The sequence below is a fragment of the Protopterus annectens genome, chromosome 8.part0 (assembly GCF_019279795.1).
Source record: "Protopterus annectens isolate FY-2018-M chromosome 8.part0, PAN1.0, whole genome shotgun sequence".
In the NCBI taxonomy this organism is placed as follows: Eukaryota; Metazoa; Chordata; order Ceratodontiformes; family Protopteridae; genus Protopterus; species Protopterus annectens.
Genome location: NC_056741.1, coordinates 1,299,742,977 through 1,299,762,356, shown reverse-complemented (window position 1 = coordinate 1,299,762,356; position 19,380 = coordinate 1,299,742,977). Strand labels below are relative to the sequence as shown.

At 37.4% G+C, this 19,380-nt stretch overlaps 1 protein-coding gene across 1 annotated transcript in view; it reads left to right on the top strand.

Moving 5' to 3' along the window:
- Positions 1 to 19,380, top strand: part of DCPS (decapping enzyme, scavenger) — a 757,077-nt gene that overhangs the window by 346,388 nt on the left and 391,309 nt on the right. Inside the window, exon 3 of the mRNA XM_044080812.1 lies at positions 14,138 to 14,283. Within this exon, the coding sequence (XP_043936747.1) occupies positions 14,138 to 14,283 (146 nt within the window). The remainder of the gene's footprint in view (positions 1 to 14,137; positions 14,284 to 19,380) is intronic.

The following is a 19,380-nucleotide window of genomic DNA, read 5'->3' as shown; positions in this document are numbered from 1 at the left end:
TATCTAAAAGATGTTTTCTGAAAACATTCAAGCTGTTTTCTACATCTGGGAGAAGAATAAAAGACAAAAACAGACTGCAGTTAGTGCACGTAGAAGCATGGGCTGGTCAGTTAAAGCCTGCACGTGTAGCTGTCAAGCAGGGCTAATTGTTCCTCTTAGGGTTTAACTTAATTATTTGAGTATGTACATTGTTTTGTGTGTTTGTTTTAAGTTAATAGGTTATGAGAGTATTCTGAGGGTTTGTTTTGTTTGAGTTTTCATTTAAACAAAAAGTATTTTAAGATGTGACATAGGTTCAAATGGATATGACAAGAAACAACTGTATAAAAGATCAAGTATGTATGTAACACAAATGTTGAAACTAGACAATAAAAAAACTATTTTACATAACAGGTGAGAATAATAGCTTCTTATCATAGTGGCAGTACTTTCCATACTGTCCTTGAATGTGAATGGTCTCACAGTTAATTACAAAAAAGAAAAAACAGTGAGCTATGTTAAGAAATGTAGAGTTCATATAGCTGTGCTACAGGAGACCCATTTGGAAAGATCTGAGCATGTTTATTTGATAAGGAAAGGACTTCAGGATAGTTATTCAGCAGAATATCTGGAACAAAGGAAAGTGGGAGTACTTACATTACTAGAGGAGTTCCAACAGTGATAGAAGAGGGAAAAAATATTAATGGTAGATTTGATTAATGGTAAGGGGCTACTGGCAAAGGAGGAGGATTATGCTGGCATGTATTTGTATTCCAGCTAAAACTGCTACAATGGAGCTTAAGAAAATTCCATGAGAAATAATCAGCTTTCAGCAGGGAATATTACTTACAAGTGTGGGGACTGGAATTTTATTTGCAGCAGTGAGGCTGTATCTTGGGGGCCTAGAAGGGAAATGTAACAAAAGAGGGTAGATTTTTTGGAAGAAATTTTGGTACGAGAAGATATGAATTCAGTAGTAGGAACTCTGACAAAATGTACTTATTATTCCCCAAGGTACAAAAACTGGGCTTGGCTAGACAGAAATTATATTTCAGGAACATGTGCATTTAATTGAAAGTTTTGATACCCCTTCATCAGCTATTTCAGATCAAGCTCCAGTAATAACTAAAATAAAAATGCATTGTAATGAAATAAAAGTTAGACATTGGTGCTTCCCTTGCCATCTTTTAAACATAAAGGAATTTAAGGAGTGGGTAATAGAAATTATTCGGGAGTTATTAGGGAAGATAGAAATTTCTTTAGAAAATATAGCTAAGGAGTGGAATAAAATGAAAGCAGGGTTTTAAAAATAGGGTAGAAGTAAAAGAAAAAGTTATATGGTTAAGAAGTAAATTATTTAGAGGGACTGACAAAGGTTACAGTATTGCTGAATAAGGGGAATCTTACATAAGAAGAAGAAACACAACTGCAGAGTGCTAAAGAGAAAATAAAGGATTACCTGGATAATATGCATGAGTTGAGAAATATTGCTGATAAACAAAAGCTTTGTAGCACAGCAGAAAAGGCAACATAAAGTAGAAAGGGTTGTTGCCAAGCTTAGGGTGCATATAGCAATGAAATGACAAGAGATCCTGAAGCGGTATCAGAGATATTTTGGAAATTTTATAAAAATCTGTATAAAGCAGAGAAATTTGGAAATCAAGAAAAAGCACAAATGTAAATATTTCTGGAAGAATTAGATATAGCAATGTTAGAGGCAGATGAAGCTCAATTATTAACAGTTAGGATAGGAGGAGATGAGATAAAAATGGTGAAGTATAACCAATCTACAGGAAAGTCTCCAGAAAGACATGGTATTCTTGTGGAAGTTTGGAAGCTGGGAGGGAAGAAAGTCATAACAATCTGGGAGATTTAGTTTAACAGTATTTTAAAAGGAGGAGAAGCACCGATATCCTGGGTGTAAGCTCTGGTGGTTATAAAGACCTATCAGATCCAGCTTCATATAGGCCCATTTCTATTCTAAATTTTGATTATAAGGTGTCTATGTCTATAATGGCTAAAAGAATGGCAAAGGTGTAGCTAAAATTGATAAATCTGGATCATTGTAGTTTTGTGGAGGGAAGGTAAAAATTTGCCAAAATTAGTAGAACAATAATGATCCAGGGTGAAGCAGAATGTAAGAAAATACCACTGTTATTGGTGGGTTTTAGGAGTAGTACAATGGAAGCTTTTGCATTCCCTGACACAATAATAAAGTTAATTAGTGATTTTATATATATATATATATATATATATATATATATATATATATATATATATCTATATATGGGTCTAGCTGACAACACCGACACATCACAACACCGACAACGAAATCACCGACACCACATAACCGACAGTTCACAAACACGAAACCTCACATGCCCGACACACCGTAATACCGACAATCAACAAACAAAACAAATCCCCTGTCCAAAAAGCAGACACACAACACAAGCACACCAAAATCCTTACAAACCCACACTAAACCTCACATACCCAACTATCTACAACCTTAACCCAAATCCTAACCCTAAGGTCCGGCACTATCGCACACTCACCTAATCCGCGCCCTAACCCTAACTCACTTAACCTGCCCCTAACCCAAAGCCTATCACTACCGCACACTTACCTAACCCGCGCCCTAACCCTAACTCACTTAACTCACCCCTAACCCAAAGACTGTCACTATCGCACACTCACCTAATCCGCGCCCTAACCCTAACTCACTTAACCCGCCCTAACCCAAAGACTATCACTACCGCACACTTACCTAACCTGCGCCCTAACCCTAACTCACTTAACCCACCCCTATCTCTACAGACAGTCAATATCGCACACTTACCTTACTCGCACCCTAACGTCCGTCACTACAGCATACTTACACAGCCTTTTCCCATGTCAGTGTTCTCAGCGTCGGTGTTTTCATCTGTCGGTCTTCTCAGTTGTCTGTCTTCTGGCGTCGGTGTTCTCAGTGTCGGCATTCTAAGCTGTTGACGTTGTCAGGTAGACCCATATATATATATATATATATATATATATATATATATATATATATATGAGGGATCAGAGGGGAAAATTAAAGTGTGGTGGGGCTCCTCTCTAATATGTTCTGTTTGAACAGAGGAGCTAGGCAGGGATGTCCTCTTTCTCCTTTATTTGCATAATATTTAGAACCATTGGTAAAGAAAAATTCAAGAATATAATTGGTATGGTAATCAAGAAAAACTGGCTTTATTTGCTGCTGCTGATGTTTTGTACCTGATAAAACCAGAAAAGGAGATTTCAGTGTTATGGAATATTCTAGGACAGTTTCAAGTCTTTTAGGGATACAAAATTAATGAAAATAAAACAAATAAAATAGCTGTAAACTCTGTACCCGCATATGAATTGGTTCAGCAATACTCTTATTTATGGGAACACAATAAAATAAAGTATTTATGAGTATGAGTTAAATAATATTATGTTATGGCAGCTATGTATATGTGGGAAGAGACAAAAAAAAAATAATGTAAAAAGTGAGAAACTGGAAGCTCTGTTTATGGATATCAAGATACAAGCAGTGAAGGTGTTTTTAGTCCCTTTAGTTTTATATGGGTCAAACCATTATGTTCGAAGTTACAGAACTTCGACAATGTAAGAAAACAATGGACAACAAAATAAATTGTTGTAAGCAGAGGGGGCAAGCCCCCCCATGCACCCCCCACTCTCCCTGCTACTTAAATATACCAACTCTAAGATTGCATGCACCACATTGAAGTGAATGAAAACCTCTGCTTATGGAGATTTCAATTCAAATGCTCGAACATTTACAAATTCGAATGTATGGTCTCAACCATATGTGGTTCCAACTTGTAAAAGTTTGACAACGTGATAGGAACCTGTTTTATACACGTCATGCATATTTTTATCAACTAGAGGAGAAGTTGTGTTTAGCAGTAAATTGTTGAAGGATTTTATATGGGGGGGAATAATTGATCCAAAAGAAGGTGGTGGTTTGGGATTACCTGATTTGAAGGGATATTTCAGAGCTACACAGTTAAGGCTGTTATACATAGCACAAACAGAAAGCTGTAATTCAAAGTGGAAAGGGATGATGATGAGATGGAGGAAACCTCAGGAAGTAAGGAGAGACTGTGATTTTGGATGCAGATCCTTAAGGAGAATAACAACAGCTAATCAGAATATTAAATAAAGTTTAAAAAAGTATTTAAGAACTAAGCCAACACGAGAAAGGAGGTTATGTATGTAGGGATTACTGCAGTTAGGGGTACAGAGAATAGGCAAGAGGGGCTGGAATTTACTGGAGAAAACTGGCAAAGGAACCAAGATATTGAGAACAAATAGAGAGGGAAAGGTAACAGAATGGGAAGAGGTCAAGAATACATTCGGACTGCAGGTTAGAGATTGCTTTCCTTATCAAGAATGAGTATAGGCAAAGAGAATGGAATTAGAGGCATTAATGCCATTAAAGGATAATTAGCAGGGTATGTAAAATATTGCATGATAACTATAGAAATCAATCAGAGAAGGTTAGAAAGGATTGGGAAGAGAAACTAGATAGGCAATTCATGCAACACAGTATAGAAGATTTAGGATTGTTGTTTGGAAGTGTTTGCATATGTATTTTTATACCCTAAAGCAGACTCCAAAGAAATTTTCCTCAGGTAGATCACAAATGTTGTAAGTGGAGAAGAAACAGGTAATTGGGAACATATTTTTTGGGACTATAATGAGTTGGCAGACTTTAAAAAGTCACTGCAGGATACTCCGTCAGAAATAATGGGTGAGTAAGTTGATGTAACTATGGAAATTATTTTTTGAGCTGTGATACAAGTTCTGAATTGCCTAGATATAGTAAGGCCTTGCAGAGTTTGATTATGGTAACTGCCAAAAAAGCAATTACTAGAAAATGTAAGTCAAAATCTAAATCAACTGTATTAGAAGTAGTGAGTATAGTAATCAAGATAAAGGAACTTGGAAGTAGGATCTTTAGAAAAGGGTAGGAGCAAATTACTTAGAAAAAATTGGGTAATGTGTGAACAGTACATGCAGAATAATGTTTCTGAGGAGGAATGAGATTTAAGGGAAGACAGGAATTGAATGAACTACGTAATGTTTGATTGACAATGACAGTACAGAAGATTAAATGTGATATATAATGTTTGCAAGTGAAAATATGTCAATATAGTTTGTTTTTATTTATATAAATGAAAACAAGCCATATTGTTTTGTGGCATGAGTGGTAATTCGATAAAGATTTTTCTTTTTTGTTTAGAAAAACAAACAAAAAAGTGCTTATGGTGACATTCATGGCATCAGTGACTATATTACCCATTTCACATTTTGAGACTGTGCCCTTGACGATATTTACCTTTTCATAGGATTACAAGGCAGTCAGTCTGATGCCCATGTTCACCTTGCCAAATAACCTGGTCTTATCACTTTTTTATAGACAGGCATGTAAGTCTCAGTGTGAATTTTAAGGTTCTCAGCCAATCGTCCAAGTAACATTTAAAGGAAAGGAAGGAGATGCATTGCTCGACTTGCAGAGGAAGCCTGTTCCACAGCATGGTGAAATGCTAGGTGATGAACCTATTCCTCCACTGTGTTTTATTTACTTGGTGGTGTAGTTTTAGATTTCCGATTACAGTGTTAGCTGCATTATTTGATTTACTGAGAAAAAGGAAGTCAAGGGTAACAGGATCTCTAAGGTGCGGCAAGTGAAGCACAAATCACCCCTCAGGTGTGTGTTAGGAATAGTGTATAGAGACAAGGAGTTCACTCTTTTCTGATAACTGAAATTCTTGACACTATAGATCATTTTAGTTAGGAACCTATTTTTTTTTTATTTTTTTTAATATGTTTAGTGAGGTACAAACCAAAGGGTAGATTATATTATATAGTGGGTGTGACCAGGGCTGAATATAGGGCAAAAGTCACTTTCTTGGATTTGGAAGAGATGCTTTTGGCAATTAGTTGACATATGGAAAGATTTCATGGCTACAGTAACCATATGTGATCAAGGTAGAATGAAGTATCCACCCAGGTGCCAAAATCTGTAACCACTTTTTTACATGATGATGGGGTGTTGCCATTGCTGCAGGCTGCAGTGATTTGCTGTTTACTGAAAGGGATAATACTACATTTCTTGGAGTTTGAATTCAACCTTTTTGCCATGTGCACCAGGTGTTTACTAGAGTAAGCTCATTGTGAAGAGAAGGGAATATTTGTCTTCAGGATTTTTGACAATTACACTCAAGTTTGCAGTCATCAGCAAACTTGGTCATACAGATGTGACTGTTTTTTATTCTTTGGTCAGAGAAGTAGGTGCTGAACAGCAGAGGACCAAACACTGAGGATCCCCGGGGAATGACACTTATCTCTCTGTTAGAAAAGGCATCTGCTATATGGAGTGTGTGTTCTTTCCTGAAGACAGCTAGCTTATCCATCTTACTACATAAAGGCTGATAGTTTTTTTATAACTCCTTCATGCATTATGGTATGGAATGCTTTAGCTAGATTAAGATACACAGAATGAACAGTATGACCATCTTTGACTACTTGAGCAACTTTCTGAAAGAATTTGCCAAGATTAAGAGGCCTGAGCTATCTTTTACAAAGCCACATTGTTGTGGATCAAGCCTAATAAGATTTTTAATGTCATAATTAATAAAGTTGGAAATCATGCACTCCATGACTTTACAGCTTGCTCTTATAAGGCTGATAGGCCTGTAGTTTTCAGAACCAGTGATGGGTCCTTCCTTGTGAAGGGGCTTCACAGCAGCAGTATGACCAGGATTTGGGAACATAGCCTGTAGCTAGGCTTAATATAAACAATTTAAGGAGGGGTTTCATGAGTGCATATTTCATACTGTTCATTAAGACAATCCAGTATGTTATCAGGACCCACAGATCTTTGAAATCACCTTTAACACCGTTTCTTTATAGTAGTAGGAGATGAGTAAGTTAGTGGGAATTTTTTCATTCAAGTAAATCAGTGCACACAACCAAGAGAGCACCTGATACCAGGAGGCCTGGAATTAGCAGCTTGAATAAAACCAGAAAGTCAGTGGTTCACTGTGATAGACCTAGCAAATGGATTTTTTGCAGTACCACTTCAGAAAAGGGATTGGCCACAGTTAGCCTTTACCTTTGAAAATCAACAATGTGTCATGACTGATTACCACAATGTCTTCAAAATGGCCATATAATTTTCCATCAGATACTGGGGACAGTCTTACAAGACATGAGGAAGAGTGACAGGATTATATGTTACATTGATAATATTTTGATGACAGTCAGAGACAGTAGAACAACACATATGACAGCTAAGAAAGGTTCTAGAGGAACTGCAAGAGGCAGGGTTTAAAGTAAACCAAGACAAAATACAGTTCATGTCACAAGAAGTCAAATTTCTAGGAACTATTATCAGACCAACAGGGAGGACTCCTTGTCAAGAAAGGGTGGGATGGAATTCTGGAGCTGCCAAAACCTTTTACAGTTCCTGATTTACACAAATTCATGGGAATCATGAGCTACAACAGGGAATGTATAGAGGATTATGCAGCGGCTGCAGTTCTCCTCTATAAAATGCTGTCAGAACAAAAAGGTGAATTGACTCTATAAGTGGAGTTGCATTGAAGAAGAGGCACTAAAAATGTTAAAGCATAAGTTAGCACAGGCAATGGAGCTGATAGCTCCCACCAATAAATTGCCTTTTATTTTACAAGCAGCAACAGGAAAAGAGACACTTTCAGTAGTGCTGTTGGGTCATGGCCTCATGGGATATCTCCTGGAATGGAGAGACGGTTGAGACTGATTAACCTTTGCAGCCAGAAAACAACTCCAGTGGAAAAAGGCTATCATCCCTGTATTCAGCAGCATTTGGCTATATACTTGGGAATAAAATGGACAGAACACTTGATAATGTTTTCAGGGATCATAGAACAAATTCCGTATCAGACACTAAAAACTCTGTTAAGTAACAGAGAGTTGAACAAAATTACTGAAGGGGTTAGTCAGACTGTTTTTTCAAAATGGCTGGCTGCATTCAGTACTAGGGATGTACACATAGAGACAGGGGGCAAGTATTACCTATCCAGTTCTATTGGATATGAAGGAAAGTCACGTGACTGGATGGCAGATCTGGAAAACCTAGATGAGTCACCATTAAAAGCAGATCATGACCACCACCACACTCCGACTGTGTATATGGATGGTGCCCGATTCTGGAAGGGTGTGAAATATTATACTCGATTTACACTAGTGACTCTAAAGACGGGAGACAAATTGATTCTAGTCAAATTACCAGGATACATGTCGGCACAGAGGGCAGAACTGGAAGCTGTAAAGTATGTTCTACCACATTTCTATCCAGTGAATATTTGTAGTAGCAGTGCCTGTGTGTTAAATTCATTGAAACTACATATGACAATGTGGGCAAGGACATGATTCATTGATATTGCAGGAAAACCATTAAGGCATACTTCTGTTTTACAGGACATATGGAAATTTTTTACAAAAGTATCAATTGCAAGGACAGGTCAGTATTTTAAAACTGAGAGCCCATCAAAGGACAAACAGCGAAGATGCAAGAGGGAATCCTGTGGCTGATGCCAAAGCAAAGTAAGCTGCTGAAAAGGCCTTTATACCCTGAATTAACTGAAGGGGAACTCCAGTTCTCCGAGGTGCAGTCCCTAGAGGAGGGGGAACAAATAGATGTGGATTTGGAAAAACTTCCAGAAGTAAAAGGGAATACCAGAAGAATTGGAACAATGTGAGTTAGAGAGCAATGGGGTAGACAGGCATTTCTATGTTTTTCTTACACAAAAAGGGCTACAATTACTGTACATTCCATATCAACTAGCGAAACAACTACTGAGGTTTAATTACCAGATTCTGGAACATATAAGGTCGGAGAAAATATGGCCAGTAGTAAAAGAAAATGATTGGAATCCAGATCTGAAAAATTTGTGTAAAGTAGTGCAGGATGAATGTCTAATATGTCTTCAGACAAATGCAAAATGTAAAAAGCCACAGTTGCGCAGGGTACCCGCGGCAGATGGATCATGGTATACAATACAAACTGACTACGCAGGACCTCCGTCTCTGGCAAAGGGCAGATATCACTATTTGCTGGTGGTGGTAGATGTATTTTCAAAATGGGTGGAGTCAATTCCAGCCAAAGGAATGGCAGCTAAAGCAATGTTGAAAAGCATATTTTGCCACTGGAGTGGCCCACTGTGATAGAATCGGACAGTGAACCACAGTTTGTCAGTAAAATGATGAAAAAATTATGTGACATGTTGGGAATTCAGCAAAGATTCCATGTACCATACCATCCACAATCAAAAGGGATAGTGGAAAGAATGAACAGAACATTGAAGGACAGGTTAAAAAAGATGTGCGTTGAAAAAGGAAATGATTGGGTAAAACATTTACCTAACATTCTTATGGGAATCTGGTCAACACCCAATAACAAAATGGGCATATTCCCATTCGAGGTGATGACAAGCTGGAAGATGCCTCTACATTTCCCTTTTGATCTGGAGGTCTGGAGCGAGAGGCCACTGTTGGAGGCAACAAAGCATCAACAATTGATGGAAGACTTGCAAGAAATATGCCAAAGCTTAGCCAGAGAGCAAGTATTCTATTTATGGAAAAAGTTTCCAAGATTGCCAGAAAAAGAGAACATTCAAACTGGAGTCAAAGTCATATTAAAAAATTTCAATAAATTTGGTCCTTGGGAAAGTAGGCAAGGACCTTTTGAAGTAAAGGAATTAATTGGACCTTTGGTCCTAATAGTAACAAATGTAAAGCCTAAGAAAACCATGCTGGTACATAAAACAAGGAGAGCAGAGTAAGGCAGATAAAAGAAAAAAAGACGTGGAAAGAAAAATTGATACAATTAGTTATAATAATATACGTAACAAGTGTGGTGCAAGGGACGGCAATGCAGTCGGTAGTAAAAGAGAAAAAGAAACAAATAGAGAAAGCCTCAGAGTTGGATGCCTGATTTTAATATATTTACAGTTATGCAAATGGCATATGCAAAAATAAATAATGCAAGCAAGTGATGGGTATGCACACTGGTACCTCTGATGAGGGATAGGGTAGTCCTTACAGCAGTCCCTATGATGTTAGCCATTACAAATTCTTAACGACAGTAAGTTTTGTGGGAAAACGGGTAATACGGAAGTTCCAACATTGCAGATATGTTCAGTTCCAAAAGGAAGCATATGTATACAGCAAACAGACAAAAAAAGGTAGGAAATAGCAAATGTAATATAACATTGTTTAATGAATATTTTAATAAGAACATGACAGAAAACAAAAATCACAGAACAGAGTTGACAAAATTAATACATTCAGAAACTATCAGAGCCAACACAGCTGGCAAAAACGCAATATAGGTGGACAGACTGGAGGTATTGTCATCCAGAAAATAACAGTAAGCGTCTTTTGCAAGCTGTACAATACAGAATTATGGGAAACACGGCTACTGATGACAAGGATGTAAATACTCATTTTTTTTCAAACAAACTTAATGTCAAACCAAGACAATCCAATAGGTACATTATGTGAGGGAGAATACTGCATTTGTAACAAAAGCGTATAAATGGCTTCCCACGATTGGGCAGAAGCCTGTTATATGGGGTATGTAATACCATTAATGAGAATAACTGATAAATAGGATGGCTGAAGTATCTGTAAAATCCAGGAAGACCTGGAACAGTGGCTGGCTAAATGGATTGTTTTCTGGATGGTGGGGAACCATCATCACAGCTTTAAAAGCATTTGCAGCAATTCCTTTTTTTTCTTATGATAACATCTATGTGTATTAAAATCTGTATTGATAAAACTGTTAACCAGATTTCTATTGTAAATAATGTAACTGGTAATGAATATGGTATAAACAATGAGAAAATGCTTTAGTTGTAAAAATTCAAATTTTAGATTTTTAGAATGAAAGAGGAACTTGATAGATATTGTATAAAGTTGCCTTCCCTAATAGTAACAGTGTGATACAAAGGCTGCAAAGTATGCAAAAAATATGCAGCAAGCAAGTGTGATTAGCTTAGCAAAGAATGTGTTTGCAGGACAAGATATGTTGTGGGCTTAAAACATTATTATACAATGACCCCCCCCATTAATATTCCAAAACATGCACGCTGATTGGCCAGCGTGCCCGTTGTAAATCCCACAATATACCAACGGAAAAAGGTCCGGTCACCCCAACTTTTTTCCATTGGTATAAGGTGTCCAAAACTTTTTTTTTTAATAAAAATAAAACGGGGCAACGGAGACTTTCTTTTCTCCGTTGCTTCCGTTTCAAAGCATTGATGTACTGGGTATGCGTGGGAACACAAGCCCCATACGCATGCGCAGTACATCAACACAAGGAAGCAGTATACCATCACCGGCGGAAGAACAGTAATGCGCCATTATACAAAGACATTATTTAAGAAAAGTAAGTATTTTTTTTCTTAAATAATGTCATCGTGTAATAGCAATAACTGACTCCATGGTTGTAGTATATTGAAGATTTACCCACGGTTGGCTTTATTTAATTACTCGGGCTTCGCCCTCGTAATTAAACCACACCAACCATGGGTAAATCCTCAATATACCATACCACGTCGTCGGTTATTGCTTAAGTAACAGATGGCTATAATAGAGGCTTGCTGTAAAGTAGGGGCTTGCTGAAATAGCAAGATAAGCTAAATACATAACTGACAGAATGGATCTAACAAAGGGAAATGGCTAACAGTGCAAAAAAATGGCTTTCTTGTCACAGAGTACACTCTGGTCTTCTCAGAAACTGAAAAGGAAACAGAAAACTGGTAAGGTCCACAATATTCTCAGAAATTGATTAGGGGACAGAAACTGGCATGGTCAACAGTAAAGCCACAGATATGCCAAGTATGTTTCAAGAAAATTTAAACGTAGACTGTATAAAAAGTGACTGAAACAACTGGTTGGGGGGACATTTGATCATGACCTGAGAGTTGTTTGAGGAAGTGCAGTGTTTCTATCAGTAATCCATGTTATACAGAAATTGTTAATATCTCAACAGTAATGTTTGGTCAGTTGTATTAATAAATATTATGTTACGTATGAATGCAGTTGTACAGTGTCTTGTTCTGTTGCTTGCTATTTTAGCACCTGGTTCAGTCAGCACAGCAGCCATCAGTTATTGTAATTGTATGACTCCTGTGTGTTTGCTGGGGTGTTGTGGCTTGTGTCCATATTATTGGCACCTTTATCACAGTGTTCCATTGAAAAGTCTTACCATTTTTATTTCCTCAGTCCACATCCCTCTAATAATATGTTCAAAACGTGGTGCTACTGACTACACCTTTTGGTAGTAGCAGCACACATCAGTTTGAATATTCACTCAAAGCTCTCTCAGCAGTCACTTCCTAAGGCACTTTTTACATGTGAGATTATCCCCATGATTTACAGTGTCTTCTTCCTTCTTGTAGTCTATGTTACAACTGTAGTGCCTTCATTTTGCTTGTTCAAAGACTATTATTCCTACCAAAAAGTGTTTACAATGTACCCTTCATAGTCTTAGGAATTGCATTCTTATATTTTGCATTTCCCCCTTTTCATTGGTTTCTGTGTCGTGTGGCATGGACAGTGTATCTCATTTCATCTGTGTACTTCCAGAATTACTTTGCAGCTTTTCTCCCCTGGCTTCTTGTCATGTGTTGTAATTAGGAATCATGTCCTTTTAACTGAAGGAGATTTCTTTATGCTCTATAAATTGAGTAACAGTTTCCACAGGTATTATTGGTTTTTTAATGTGTTTTGCATGAAAATGTCATTCAATTTACTGGCTCCCTGAACTGTATTGCTATTTAGAGCGTTTATGTTGCTGAACTGACAGTGCAGGCCTGTGGGATTTGATGAGCGATCAGTGATTTGGTGAGTGATCATTGATTTGATGAGTGATCAGTGATTTGGTGAGTGATCAGTGATTTGGTGAGCGATCAGTGATTTGGTGAGTGATCATTGATTTGATGAGTGATCAGTGATTTGGTGAGTGATCATTGATTTGATGAGCGATCAGTGATTTGGTGAGTGATCATTGATTTGATGAGCGATCAGTGATTTGGTGAGTGATCATTGATTTGATGAGTGATCAGTGATTTGGTGAGTGATCATGCTGCCTACTGCAGTGGGGTGGTTTTTCACTATGGATGGTCTCTGTCATTTCTCCACTATTGCATGATCATGGACTTAATATTTTTATGTAGAAGGAATGTGATGAGAGGTGTTCTAGGTCCTCCTTCAGAAAAAGTTATTCTGAATCAGTCGTCTTGTAAGGCTGATGAACAACTGTATTTTTTACAATGAAAAGTGTGATTTCAATTGCTTGGTATAACTGGATCTGAAATTGATCCAGACAACATCAGTATTAACAGCCTGAGTGCTTGAATTTATGGTTATGGGCCAGGTGACAGCTGAAAAGGGTCCAAGGACCAACTATCATGTTTGGTTAATAAATAATAAATACACACACACACACACACACACACACACACACACACACACACACACACACACTCATAACTGTGTTGTACAATATGTACTCTGTATACTATTACTCTTGCGTTATAGTAACTCACTGGTTTGTTCCTCTTGCATTCTTTGGTGTCATGCACAGACATTGGTCTTTTGGGTTTGACACGTACCTGTGAAGATGTTTTGATAACATATAAATGAGTAAGTGGCTGCTGATGAGCTCAGGTTGCTGTTATCAGTTTAAAATATGACTTTTAAATAAAAACTTGACTTGTCCATGTTAGGTTATGAATTTGAAACAAGTCAGAATTTGTCATTCTGATATGGTGGATAGTTCTGAAATGATTGTGGGAGGAAGCAGGTTTTTTACTCTGAGTTGACAGAACTTGGTGTTGGGGAAGTTCTATTACTTTGCGATACTCAGACTTAAAAAAGCTAATTTCATTATGGAGTATTTTCTTTGTGAATGCAGAAGTAGCAAATCAAGATTTGATTGACTTTGGAGATCCTAATGTTGTCTTTGAGTGAAACTATAGTGAATAAAATAAATAAATAATTTAGGTAAGTGTTTAATTGCTGAGCGATTTAAGTGACATGCTGCTTCTAAAGTAAATTGTTATTTTTACAGAGATAAAAGCGACTGTGGTGTATCCAGCAACGGAGAAGCACATCCGCAAATACCTTTGGCAGGAGCTGTACCTCATTCATGAGAGTGGAGATGATTACAGGAATATAACTCTCCCTTATATCGAATCGCAGAGCTTCAGCATACAGGTACATTGAAACAAACTCAATAATTTTTAGTCTGATGATGATTACATTCCAAAGGGAGGAAAACTAAGTTAGAGTTGATGGTAATTTCTGTGTTCTGCTTTGGTAGTCCCATGTTTGTTTATTATTTCAACTTTGAAACTGAAGAACCTGCTTTATTTCCTTGCTTTGCATCCCACATAGCACTTCATAATCACCATTATTTCTCTTTGCCTATCCCAATTATTTTCACCTTTGTTGATCTTTTTTTTTTTTTAGCTTCCATGGATGTGGAGTTACAGTTCTCTGTTGTAGTATTTTACTGTGAGTCACTGTTGTATTCACTGATAAATTTTTCATTGTTATCCCTTATTTCAGAGCTCTCCCTTTGGTCATAGTGGCGTGTTTGCTTTTTTACTTTTGAAATTTTGAAATTTAGTCTTTATGTAGCAAATTACAGGCTTGTAACCTGCTTTCAAGCTAGGCTTTATAAAATGTAGCTATGTATCAATTTTGAGTTTGAGTAATCTAGGGTTTTATCCATTCAGATATGGTCTGATATGCAGTGTAAAGCCCGAGTGACTAGACAAAGTCATCTTTGGATAAACCTACTTAATCTGTGCACAAACGTGGTATATTGCTATTATACAGTGACTTTATTTTTGTAAATAAATTAATTTCTTAACTTTTCAGATCAGTGCCATTGTAAATTAGAACAACTTCCATCTCTTGTTGCTGACCCAAGTTTCCAGGCACTGCTTAGCAGTGGACTAAGCAAGCATGCTGCCATGTTTGATAATGCATCATTGTGTGTGATGATACTTGCACAGTACATTAGAGAGCACAGTTGTTGCTACTTCATGTTAACTACTTTTTGTTAAATTCTAAAAACGTGCTGTACATTTGTACATGGATTTTGCTTCCTTCCTAGTACTTTGGTATTGTATGATTGTTTTGACATATTGTTGTCTTGCATGCAGTTGCATCATTTATTTATTTTATTTGTTTATATATTTGCCCTTTGGTGGCTGGGAAAGTCTGATTGAACCAATGGCCGTTTTCAGTGGAGGCCTGTGGAGAAGAGCTTTACAACAGATTAAAAAACATTTAAACAACAGTTAATGAGTCATTATATCACATTGACAACACACCCCTTAGAGTTGACCCAGTAGTCAGGGACTTGGGGACACACACAGATAGTAATCTAGCTATTGATCATCATGCGTCTACAGTGGTGAGGAAATCATTCTATGTTGTGCCACTTATAAACAAAGGTCCAAGGAAGTCATTGTATTCAGCATTCATCAGACCTATCATTGAAAATATCGCCACCTTTGGTATGTACCTAACCAGGCATATCCAACAACTGGAATGTCCACAGAAGTTCCTCATTAAAAGAATTCAGGGCATAAGTAATATGTCCTGTGCAGACTGCCTCAATGCCCTTTCCCTGTGTTCTGTCTCCTACAGGCTTTTGATGGGAGATCTATGCCTGGCATACAGGGCATTGTCAGACCCCACTCTGATGGACCTCCTGCATATCCACAAAAGAGACAGTACCAGAATTACCCATTCGAAAGACCTAAACCTTGCCTGTGATATAAATATGACCTGCTGGGCAGGTAGGTATGTATCCCAGAGACTACCCTGTCTATGGAACAGGCTCCCCATCCTTGTGAAGCTGAGTTCCTCCCTAATCCAATTCAAGTGCAACTTGGACGATTATATGGGAAACTGGAAATTCATCCCTGGTTTGGCACCTGTGCCTCTGATGCAAACAAGTAACCTGTAAATGGTTCATCTCCCAGGCCCATGCTTACACTTATCAAGGGCATCAGAACTTGTCAGAGATTTGGGATGTATGGCTAGGCTTAAAAAGGCCCCTGTGGTTGTTAGCCTAGTATACACCTATGAACCTATAAGTGGAGAAAATCCCCACAACAGATTAAATATTTTATAATGAGTTGATGAGTAATTATGTACAAGGGAGAAAAGTCGCCCAACAGATTATATGTTTTACAGTGAGTTGAGGAGAAAGGCTTCACAAACATACACACAAACATTTTACAAATGCTTCACAAACATACACACAAACATTTTACAAAAGCCCCCACAACAGATGGAAATACATTTATGGAATATTGCTTGAAGAAATTGTGATCAAGAATACATTATGTACTGCAAGTAGCAGGATGCTTTGCAGAAGTGGATACCCTATTTTAAATAAATTGTTGGACTAGCATAATGGTTAAGGTGTTTACCTCACAGATAAAAGGTTCAGGGTTTGATTTTCACCTTGGAAGGGAAATTGACTAGGCTGAAAAATGGCCTGCAAGGGCAGCAAGCCTAGTAGTTACTAATGAACATTTATTTGCCCTCTCCAGTTTGGTTATTGCATTAGGCAATGAGTATATCAGCTTAATTGTGTGTGGGTTCAATACCCAGAAACGGGTATTAGGTTTTTGTACTATTGGTAGTGTAGTGGTGATCATAACTGCCTTCCGAGCAGTTGGCCTGGGTTTCATTTCCAGCCAGTGTAAAGAAGTCTGTACATTTAGACACTTATCCCGATAGTGCAGTAAAAAAATGTAATCATTCAAGGCAGAAGAGCTGGTATAATGGTTATGGTGTTTACCTAATAAGCAGGAGATATAGAGTTTGATTTTCACCTTTAGAAGGGAAATGACCCACAGTAGCACCTACCCTAATACTTGCCTGTGAACCTATAAAGTAATATATGTTTAGTCAAAATATTGACTGTATTTCTAAGAAAGTGGAAAAGTGAGAAGAAATAGAGTATTCTGATGCTGAAATAAACAGAGTAGTAGAATGAGATTTAGGAGGAGTAGTGTGCAGGAGGGAAAATTAGGGGCATAAAGAGTAGATTAGTATTAGAAAGATGAAAATATTATGGAAGGACACTAGAGAGGAAGTTAAAGGTAATAAGTGTTAGCTGCTAGAATGAAGAGGTAGAAGAGCTTAGGTTAGTAAAGTGGTATCATTAAGGCTAATTGTGATGTTAGGCCATTACTACCTGCTAAGATGTGAAAGTGTTAGTAATTCACAGTGTGAAAGGCATAGTTTAGTAAGTAGGTGGTCATGCATCTGTTTTGAGGGTCGTGCAGGTGCAAGTACAAGTACAGATGAATATTTTTTAGATTGGTGTTGAACTTGCAAAGGTTTCTGGTATGTTTAAGGGACAAAGGCATAGAGTTCCAGGAGTGGGTTACATAGCTGGAATACACAGAGGTTCCTGCTCACAGGTGTGGTTTGTAAGTAGTGAGGAGCATTTTGTGTTAAGATTGAAGTGGCATTGAGGGGATGTTTGTATGCATTAAGTATTTGTGGACTTCGAGTAGTTGGGTGTAAGTGAGATACTTGGGTCATTCAAGGCAATTAAGTTGTTTTATGGCAAAGCAGTGACGTATTCTGTTATGTGAGTTAGTGGCACATTTTGCAATTTTATTGCAGCACTGTTAAGTTTGGTGGAGGCTTGAAGGTTATGCAGTACTGGGGAACCATATAGTAAAGTGGGACGTAGAAGTGTAAGTAAAGGTCGGGAGTTTCCTGGATAAATCACTTAAGTAGTTTTTTTGTTCTGTAGAGTGTCCCTATTCTTTTATGATTATTTTTAATATACTATTGCACATGTAAGTCAAATTTCAGGTTATCAATTGTCATACCTAGTAGTTTGGTATGGGGATGGCATCTGTAGGGTTGTTATCAGAGGTTAGTACTGGGAAATTTTGTCTGAGATGTGTAAGGGCCTTTTATAGGATTAATAGCAACTTTGTTTTTTCTGGATTGAGTAGAATCTGGGAGTTATTGATGCAGCTTTCAAATGATGAAAATGACTCTTGGGTCATGTTTTTCAGAGTAATTGGATTACTGACAATGTAGATTAAAGTGAAGTTGTCTACATATTATATGAGAGTGCTTGACATTTGGCAGTGTGTGGGTTGTTGGCAAGTATATTGAAAAGCAACATTCCCATTATGGACTCAAGGCTCCAAGTGGATGAACAAACTGGTAATAATGAAAAAACACACTGGTGTAGCCCAGATAAAATCACCAACCTTTATTAAAAATAGCACAAAAAACTCCACTGACTAAGCACTTTCACCCTGGTAGGGCATCTTCAGAGTCAGTCTACAAATTTCATCATAGTCTTAATAAACACCTTTCAATCATCAATGTAATCAAATATAATTGAATAACAATGAATCAGCCATCTCACAACCTTTTGTGAAGTAACCCTGTGGTTGATCATAAAAACTCCTTTTTCTGTGGTATTCAGGAATCAATCGTTCCTTGTATAGTACACAATAGTATGAGGTAATAAGATAGTGATACAAATCCTACTATTTGATGTTCAAACATGAATATGTTAATAAAAAATAATAAAATGAATGTATGAAGTGTAAAAAATGGGAAATTAAAAATTGAAAATAAAAAATAAGAAATAATAAGCAATATAACATGCATACAATAACAATAAAATGGATCATGAAGAATAGTAATAATAAAAATGGAACCACAAATAAATAAATGATAAATCATTATTCCAATATACTAAATGCATGCTGCCTTGTGTTTCAATATACAAGCTAGGGATAGGGTGTCGTTGATGCCAGGGGTATTGCTGGCATCTAGACGGATCTGCCAAAGACTGTGATGAAATTTGTTATTTCCATTATGGAACCTTGGGCAACACCTGTTTTGACAGGTACGAGGGATGAGTAGGAATTAATCCATTTAATGGACTGGAGCTTATTGGAAAAGTAGCTGGAGAACCAGCTGGTGGAGTTTGATAGCCTACTTCTAAAACAACTCTCTTCACTTAGCCTATGGAAAACTGTATTGAATGCTTTGGGCAGATTCAGAAACATGGCAGAAACCAGCTTGACTGTATCACTTCCTTCTGATCTTATTATTGTCCTCCACTCAACTGCATTATTCTTGCATTATTACTTGCATACCCCTTCCTTGTTGTTTTAGCAGTCAGCTGTAGAAGTGCTTCTGCAATCTACTTTCAGCTCAGTTATATATACTCGTCTTAAGCTTTCATAAAGCGTTAACTATTCTTCCTTTTTCCCCTGACTGCCACAATACTGACCAGGT